The following is a 9,887-nucleotide window of genomic DNA, read 5'->3' on the forward strand; positions in this document are numbered from 1 at the left end:
GTATCTGCACAATTTCAATAGGTCACATTTCACACTTTTTAAGACCACTGCAAATACAATTTAAAGGGTTACTTTGGGATTTTGGCAATGAGCCCTTTATCTACTTACATAGTCAGATGAACTCATGGATACAATTTTAATGTATCTGCATTCAGTACGAAGGAAGTTGGAGGTAGTTTTGTGAGCCAATGACTGGAAGTCTACAGTATCCACTAGCATGCTAGCAGTTACCATAGACTTTTAGGCATTGCGCTAATGCTAGTTAGCAACTTCCGTCAAGCTGACTGGGAACACCGCCATTTTGGATCATCCATGATTGACCACTACCCATCACCCCCTCCCAGGTTTGTCCATCACGGCTCCATCCTGGACTGCGAGGAGGCGGACTGGGACTTCACCATGAACGTCAACGTCCGCAGCATGTACCTCATGAGCAGGGCTTTCCTGCCCAAGGTGACCAACCACCCCGCCCCTTCACTCCACCCAACCTCTGACCCCAGGATTAAGAAACACACAGTCCTCACCAGATGTACACTACCGGTCAAAAGTTTTAGAACACTTACTCATTCAAGAGTTTTTCTACATTGTAGAATAATATCAAAATTATGAAATAACACATATGGAATCATGTAGTAACCAAAAAAGTGTTAAACAAATCAAAACATATTTTATATTTGAGATTCTTCAAATATCCACCCTTTGCCTTGATGACAGCTTTGCACACTCTTGGCATTCTCTCAACCAGCTTCACCTGGAATGCTTTTCCAACAGTCTTGAAGGAGTTCCCACATATGCTGAGCACTTGCTGCTTTTTGCTTCACTCTGCGGTCCGACTCATCCCAAACCATCTCAATTGGGTTGAGGTCTGGGGATTGTGGAGGCCAGGTCATCTGATGCAGCACTCCATCACTCTCCTTCATGGTCAAATAGCCCTAACACAGCCTGTGTTGGGTCATTGTCCTGTTGAAAAACAAATGATAGTCCCACTAAGCCCAAACCAGATGGGATGGCGTATCGCTGCAGAATGCTGTGGTAGCCATGCTGGTTGATTGTGGATTGAATTCTAAATAAATCACAGATAGTGTCACCAGCAAAGCACCCCCACACCATAACACCGCCTCCTCCATGCTTTACAGTGGGAAATAAACATGTAGAGATCATCCGTTCACCCACACCGCGTCTCACAAAGACGGTTGGAACCAAAAGTCTCCAATTTGGACTCCAGACCAAAGGACACATTTCCACCGGTCTAATGTCCATTGCTCGTGTTTCTTGGCCCAAGCAAGTCTCTTCTTATTATTGGTGTCCTTTAGTAGTGGTTTCTTTGCAGCAATTCGACCATGAAGGCCTGATTCACACAGTCTCGTCTGAACAGTTGATGTTGAGATGTCTGTTACTTGAACTCTGTGAAGCATTTATTTGGGCTGCAATTTCTGAGGCTGGTAACTCTAATTAACTTATCCTCTGCAGCAGTGGTAACTCTGGGTCTTCCATTCCTGTGGCGGTCCTCATGAGAGCCAGTTTCATCATAGTGCTTGATGGTTTTTGCGACTGCACTTGAAGAAACTTTAAAAGTTCTTGAAATGTTCCGTATTGACTGACCTTCATGTCTTAAAGTAATGATGGACTGTCATTTCGCTTTGCTTATTTGAGCTGTTCTTGCCATAGTATGGACGTGGTCTTTTACCAAATAGGGCTATCTTCTGCACACCCCCCCTACCTTGTCACAACACAACTGATTGGCTCAAACGCATTAAGAAGGAAATAAATGCCACAAATTTACTTTTAACAAGGCACACCTGTTAATTGAAATGCATTCCAGGTGACTACCTCATGAAGCTTGTTGAGAGAATGCCAAGAGTGTTCAAAGCTGTCATTAAAGCAAAGGGTGGCTATTTGAAGAATCTCAAATATAAAATATATTTTGATTTGTTTAACAATTTTTTGGTTACTTACATGATTCCATATGTGTTATTTCATAGTTTTGATGTCTTCACTATAATTCTACAATTTAGAAAATAGCACAAATAAAGGAAAACCCTTGAATGAGTAGGTGTTCTAAAACTTTTGACCAGTAGTGTATTTCGACAGTGAAGCTACAGTGGCTTCAGAAAGTATTCATACCCCTTGACTTATTCCACATTTTGTTACAGCCTGAATTCAGAATGGATAAAATGTATGTTCTCACCTATCTACACACAATAGGGTGACAAAGTGAAAACATGTTTTTAGACATTTTTGCAAATGTATTGAAAATGAAATTCAGAAATATCTCATTTACTTAAGTATTCACACCCCTGAGTCAATACTTTGTAGAAGCACCTTTTGGCAGCGATTACAGCTGTGAGTCATTTTGGGTAAGTCTCTAAGAGCTTTGCACACCTGGATTGTACAATATTTGCTCATTATTATTTTTAAAGATGCACTATAAAGAAATCGCTCCGCTATTTCCTGGTTGCTAAAATTCTATCAGGTTGCCTAATTTAAGTTTGGGACAAAACAAGCAAGTATGTTGTAGAGAATCATTGTACCATCTAAACCGCTGTGAAAGTTACGTATTGCGGCTTTAAAATTCTTTAAGCTCTGTCAAGTTGATTGTTGATCATTGCTAGATGGCCGTTTTCAAGTAGATTTAAGTCAAAACTAACTATGCCACTTGGGAACATTCAACGCCGTCTTGGTATCCAACTCCAGTGTAGATTTGGCCTTGTGTTTTAGGTTATTGTCCTGCTGAAAGGTGAATCTGTCTCCCAGTGTCTGTTGGAAAGCAGACTGAATCAGGTTTTACTCTAGGATTTTGCCTGTGCTTATAGCTGTATTCCGTTTATTTTTATCCTGGAAAAACTCCCTAGTTCTTGCCGATGACAAACATACCCATAATATGATGTAGCCACCACCATGCTTGAAAATTTGAAGAGTGGTGCATTGTGTTGTATTTGCCCCAAACATAACGCTTTGTATTCAGGATTTGTATTTGCCACTGTTTTTGCAGTGTTAAGTGCAAACAGGATGTATGTTTTTGAATGTTTTTTTATTCTGTACAGGCTTCCTTCTTTTCACTCTGTCATTTAGGTTAGCATTGTGGAGTAACTACAAGTTGTTGATCCATCCTCAGTTTCTCATATCACAACCATTAAACTCTGTAACTGTTTTCTTTAAATCACCATTGGCCTCATGGTGAAATTGATTTAAAAAAAAAAAAATATATATACAAACAATTCCACTTTGACATTATGGGGTATTGTGTGTAGATCAGTTACACAATCGCAATTGAATCCATTTTAAATTCAGGCTGTAACACAACACAAATGTGAAAAAAGTAAACGGGTGTGAATACTTTCTGAAGGCACTGTACATTTTTTATTTTACGCCAGCATTTTGCATTTGAGATTAAATGATGAATATGAGGCGACAGTACAGAATGTCACCTTTTTTAAAGGTTTTGTCATTTCTATCGGTTTTAACATTTAGAAATAAAGGCACTATGTATGAAGTGTCATCGTCCCCCCCTTATAGTATGTAAAGTAATCTAAAGTATAATATTTGATCACATATCCCTTGCACACTGACTGCATCAAGGTTGTGACACTATGGGCTCCATTTTCATCTGGCGTTAAGACAGCACAATTGTCAAACGCACGCTCGTTGGCAATTTCGACCTGCGCTCAGCTATTTTCAAACACTTGCGCCAGGATTGGTACTGTAATTTACCTGTCTTTTAATGAGCTCGCTTGCGATGTCGACTGTTAACACTCCAAACATATTAAGTAAACACTCGTTACTGTAGCTTATGCTATTTAATTAACTGTAGTATCAGTCCACAATGGACTAGGATGAGAATATTCTGTGCCCCAAGCTGAATTGGAGTTGATGACATCACAAAAATGCAGCATGAAACGCGTTGCTTGGCCAGTGAGGGGCCAAGCCCTTGTCACACCTCCAAATAATTAATTCATCAAAACCCAGCCCTTTCACGCAACCACCAGCTATTGCGTTCATAATTCTGGTTGTGTTGACAGTCAACATTGTTGTAATGGCTTCAACGATGCCTTTACGCATTGCACTTGTCCTCAAATAAAAAATACTAAGCGCCCATAAATTGTATTGTATGTGTGTGGCACGTTCTTAATAAGCAAGATATAGCCGAGGCCTACCGTTGATATGGTGTTATAGAACAGAAAATGTTGAATAGCCTATGTTTGGAGGAGCATGTCTTTGGTAACCGGACAAGAGGCGCTCTTTGGATATGGGGATGGATACAAGCCAAATGGAACACAAATAGCCTAACCATAAATTATTTTTCAATGGTCTACTCGTGACTCTTTTGCTGACATGCTTTTGTATTAAAACTACTGTATGTGAATTTTGACAAGCATGTCGGCAAAAGCGCCACAAGTAGACCATTGAAAAAACAATTTATGGATAGGCTATTTGTGCATGGCCAGGATAAGAATGACACCAGACACATTGCTGCTGAACCAGATTCGTTATAGCAGGGTAAGGGTTTTTCAATGAAAGGAAACGGAAAACAAGATTGTTATAGGAAAATAACTTCAATGTTTCTAAATACGAGTCACCGGATTATCTCATCTCTCGTTCCATGATGGGCATATAGCCTACATGGAGGGATTTTGATGTACATCCAAAATAATTTAACATTTTAGTAATTTAGCAGACTCTCTTATCCAGACCACCTTACAGGAGCGATTAGGGTGCCTTGCTCAAGGGCGCAGACAGATTTTTCACCTAGTGGCCTGGTTACTGGCCCAATGCTCTTAACCGCTAGGCTACCTGCCAGGTTCTGGATAAAATTATGTCATAGCCTACATTGATAAAAAGGGGATGTCTGCTCACTCTCTTGCTGCTGCCAAACTTAATATTTCAATAAAGCTTTTGTGATTATGATTTATTTCAAAGCGGTCTCACGAGCCACGTCCTTTATCGATAGTTTTCACTACTTGGCGAATGCATTGGGCATGACCGAGGCGTTCGTGTAGGGGCGTTCCTTGTAGTTACTGCAGCAGATATTGTTGCGGAAACCTGCCCAAGATGTGTATACTGTAATATGGTGTCTTATTAGTAAGTTATCTACTATATAGACTTCATAATTAAACATTTTGAAATATACAGATAAATTGTCTTTAAATTAGATAACTTACTTTTAGATAACACTGTCCTGTTGATCAACAATTTTTTTCTCAACTCAGATGTTGGCCAAGAAGTCTGGGAATATCATTAACATGGCTTCTGTGGCCTCCAGTATAAAAGGTAAGGATGTGATTTTAAAAAAAATACTGAACAAAAAGATTTTTGTGCGTATGGAAAATGTCTGTGATCTTTTATTTCAGCTCATGAAACATGGGACTAACACTTTACATGTTGCATTTATATTTTCGTTCAGAGTGTATATATACTGTATATAATATGGTATGGTAATTCATCATGAACATCCAATGAAATCTGGTCACAGTCCATGTCCATACTATCGAATCCTCTGACTATGTATTTAGTCAAGCAAAACCTTTGTGGGTGCGTGTGTTCCCTCCATAGGTGTGGTGAATCGATGTGTGTACAGCACCTCCAAGGCTGCTGTCATTGGGCTCACCAAATCTATAGCAGCCGATTTTCTCGAGCAAGGCATTCGCTGTAACTGTGTATGTCCTGGTAAGCACTGCACCCTACATTCCTAAAATTGGATTAACGTGCCTTTCCTTTTTAATCATACCCTAGCATGACTCAAGGACAGCATGATCTGTGTTAGATTATAACACAAACACTGCTTACAGGCATGCTACACTGGACAGGTAACTTTTGCCAAGCATGATACGCTCCCATTTATTTCAATGAAACCTGGTCATAAGCAGTGTGGCTCCGCGAGTGGCTCGCGCTGCTCAGTTTAAAATGGCGCTCTGGTTCTATTTTCAAGAATTTTACATGCCGCTCACGCCCGGGACCAGTTCGCAGTACAGAGATGTCTCCTTGTGAAAAGTGTATTGTTTTTGTTTAATCATTGTGATGTACCATACACTGTATAAAGAATAGTGATTATGTACAAAATGGATGTGTCCTCTCTGCCAAACAGGGACCGTGGACACCCCGTCTCTGAGGGGGAGAATCCAGGCTCAGCCTAATCCAGAGCAGGTACTCTCTACCTTCCACAACCAATGTCATATATTGTTTTAGTGTATAACAGGACAGCCTAAAATAAGCTCCCGGTGCACCATATGTCTGTGCGTTAACTGATAAATGAATAATCATTAACTGATTTCTGTCATTGTTGCATGTACAGTGAGGGAAAAAAGGATTTGATCCCCTGCTGATTTTGTACGTTTGCCCACTGACAAAGACATGATCAGTCTATAATTTTAATGGTAGGTTTATCTGAACAGTGAGAGACAGAATAACAACCAAAAAATCCAGAAAAACGCATGTCAAAAATGTTATAAATTGATTTGCATTTTAATGAGGGAAATAAGTATTTGACCCCTCTGCAAAACATGACTTAGTACTTGGTGGAAAAACCCTTGTTGGCAATCACAGCGGTCAGATGTTTCTTGTAGTTGGCCACCAGGTTTGCACACATCTCAGGAGGGATTTTGTCCCACTCCTTGTTGCGGATCTTCTCCAAGTCATTAAGGTTTCGAGGCTGACGTTTGGCAACTCGAACCTTCAGTTCCCTCCCCAGATTTTCTATGGGATTAAGGTCTGGCGACTGGCTAGGCCACTCTAGGACCTTAATGTGCTTCTTCTTGAGCCACTCCTTTGTTGCCTTGGCCGTGTGTTTTGGGTCATTGTCATGCTGGAATACCCATCCACGACCCATTTTCAATGCCCTGGCTGAGGAAAGGAGGTTCTCACCCAAGATTTGACGGTACATGGCCCCGTCCATTGTCACTTTGAGGCGGTGAAGTTGTCCTGTCCCCTTAACAGAAAAACACCCCCAAAGCATAATGTTTCCACCTCCATGTTTGACGGTGGGGATGGTGTTCTTGGGGTCATAGGCAGCATTCCTCCTCCTCCAAACACAGCGAGTTGAGTTGATGCCAAAGAGCTCGATTTTGGTCTCATCTGACCACAACACTTTCACCCAGTTCTCCTCTGAATCATTCAGATGTTCATTGGCAAACTTCAGACGGGCCTGTATATGTGCTTTCTTGAGCAGGGGACCTTGCGGGCGCTGCAGGATTTCAGTCCTTCACGGCGTAGTGTGTTACCAATTGTTTTCTTGGTGACTATGGTCCCAGCTGCCTTGAGATCATTGACTAGATCCTCCCCTGTAGTTCTGGGCTGATTCCTCACCATTCTCATGATCATTGCAACTCCACGATGTGAGACCTTGCATGGAGCCCCAGGCCGAGGGAGATTGACAAGTCTTTTGTGTTTCTTCCATTTGCGAATAATCGCACCAACTGTTGTCACCTTCTCACCAAGCTGCTTGGCGATGGTCTTGTAGCCCAGGTCTTCCAGCCTTGTGTAGGTCTACAATCTTGTCCCTGACATCCTTGGAGAGCTCTTTGGTCTTGGCCATGGTGGAGAGTTTGGAATCTGATTGATTGATTGCTTCTGTGGACAGGTGTCTTTTATACAGGTAACAAACTGAGATTAGGAGCACTCCCTTTAAGAGTGTGCTCCTAATCTCAGCTCGTTACCTGTATAAAAGACACCTGGGAGCCAGAAATCTTTCTGATTGAGAGGGGGTCAAATACTTATTTCCCTCATTAAAATGCAAATCAATTTATAACATTTTTGACATGCGTTTTTCTGGATTTTTTTGTTGTTATTCTGTCTCTCAATGTTCAAATAAACCTACCACTAAAATTATAGACTGATCATTTCTTTGTCAGTGGGCAAACGTACAAAATCAGCAGGGGATCAAATACTTTTTTCCCTCACTGTACCAATGCTGCCTAGATTCGATGGCTATTTTACATGCCCCTTTTAACCCACAGTGGGAAAAGCTCCATTAGAAAGATAATTATGCCAATAGTAATTATATTTCTATGATCTATGTCCTGCTTAATCTCTGCAGGCCCTAAAAGACTTCATGGCGAGACAGAAGACAGGACGAATGTGCACTGCCGAGGAGGTGGCACACCTCTGTGTCTACCTGGCCTCAGACGAGGTGAGTGCATTCATGGTCTGCAGCGCCCACAGCAAAAAAAAGTATCAATGTTGGGTTAATGTTTTATTAGTGTTACCGTGCTAACCACTGGGTGCTAAGTGACAACTAATGTAGCCGGGGTTTAGATATATTATTTTCTTCAACAATTTATTTGAAACATCTTTTAAGCTAAGTTGTTATGATATTTTCGCCCTAATGACATAGCATCCAAGTAAAGTGTAACTGTCTATTCCACCTCCTCTCTAGTCTGCCTATGTCACCGGAACTGAGCATATCATTGATGGAGGATGGAGGCTCTGAAGAACCTACAGTACAGAGCACAAGGAAGCACTATAAAACTGCCACGAGTTACTGTTAGTTACAGTAATATAGCTTTCAGGAGCCTATGCCTTATATGGTATGCCAAAATCTTACAGAAGCTGCTGATATTTTTTCCGATTTTTCAAGTTTTTTCAGGTAGTGTTTGATTATGTGGTCCACATTTAACACAGTCCTTTCAAAAATTATGTTGAAGAATAATGACTTCTGGTTTCCTGGTTTTGTAGCACCAATAATACCTCTTAAGTGTACAATAACATACTGTAATCAACTAGTTTTAAACACCCATCTCATTGTACATGTGATTTTGAGCGCATTGACATAATGATTCCATATAGCTAATAAACAAAAATGCAATACTTGACTATGGTATTTTTGTAACTCATTTACATTATTTTAATAACTGCTTGTAACTGCTAGTTTGTGAAGCATAATAACTATTGTTTATAGTGTTTGGGTCTTTGCAAGCAGTTGATTGGCTGCGTGAAAACCAATCATGTAACAACCTTCACCCTGTGTATAGCTTTATAGTTTTTTCTCTGTGATCCTCTGTGTGTGAAAGTTACTCCAGTTTAGCGTCTCAACTCAGCAACCTCCTGCTCCATTTGCTCCAGGACTCCATTAGCCAAACTCACTTCAGTCTTCTCCTGGGCTCTGATCAGTTCCTCCACCTCAGAGCACCTTCTCTCAATGGTGCTGATCAGCTCAGTATGATCCTCACTGTTATCAAATCAAATTTTATTTGTCACATACACGTGTTTAGCAGATGTTATTGCGGGTGTAGCGAAATGCTTGTGCTTCTAGCTCCGACACTGCAGTAATATCTAACAAGTAATATCTAACAATTTCACAACATACACCCAATACACACAAATCTAGTTAAGGAATGGAACGATCGTTGAGAGACGGGTCAGACCAAGGTGCAGCGTGGTATGCGTACATGTTTATTAAGACAAATAAACACTTGACAAAATAACGAAACGTGAAGCTCAAACAGTGGCTACACACAACAAGCCAAACATGAGTCAAGATCCCACAACTAAGGTAGGCAACCAGGCTACCTAAGTATGATTCCCAATCAGAGACAACGAGCGACAGCTGCCTCTGATTGGGAATCACACCCAGCCAAACATAGAAATATCAAACTAGATCTACAACCTAGAAATACAATAACAAAGATCTCAACAGAAACTCACACCTTGACCCAACCAACAAGAGTTCTCTAGATCAGGGCGTGACAATGACAGAGTGGCATGGACTAAGATACAGTAGAATAGTATAGAATACAGTATATACATATGTCATGACGTGACTTGCATTAATGTGATGACTGTTATTTATCAAATCAATTAACTATGTTTAATTGTCACTCAATTAATCATATGTAACAATTAAATCATTAGGAATTTGGGGCACCATGGAAGAAGTTGTTTAACGAGTTAAATCA

At 40.6% G+C, this 9,887-nt stretch overlaps 1 protein-coding gene across 1 annotated transcript in view; it reads left to right on the forward strand.

Moving 5' to 3' along the window:
• Positions 1-8,804, forward strand: part of LOC311113281 (dehydrogenase/reductase SDR family member 6-like) — a 44,330-nt gene extending 35,526 nt beyond the window's left edge. Inside the window, exons 5-10 of the mRNA XM_084156500.1 lie at positions 345-453; positions 5,208-5,268; positions 5,551-5,664; positions 6,083-6,141; positions 8,030-8,122; positions 8,369-8,804. Of these exons, the coding sequence (XP_084012626.1) occupies positions 345-453; positions 5,208-5,268; positions 5,551-5,664; positions 6,083-6,141; positions 8,030-8,122; positions 8,369-8,422 (490 nt within the window). The 3' untranslated portion in view covers positions 8,423-8,804. The remainder of the gene's footprint in view (positions 1-344; positions 454-5,207; positions 5,269-5,550; positions 5,665-6,082; positions 6,142-8,029; positions 8,123-8,368) is intronic.
• The last annotated feature ends 1,083 nt before the right edge of the window (positions 8,805-9,887 follow it).

Source organism: Coregonus lavaretus (assembly GCF_964263955.1).
Source record: "Coregonus lavaretus genome assembly, chromosome: 40".
Lineage (NCBI taxonomy): Eukaryota > Metazoa > Chordata > Actinopteri > Salmoniformes > Salmonidae > Coregonus > Coregonus lavaretus.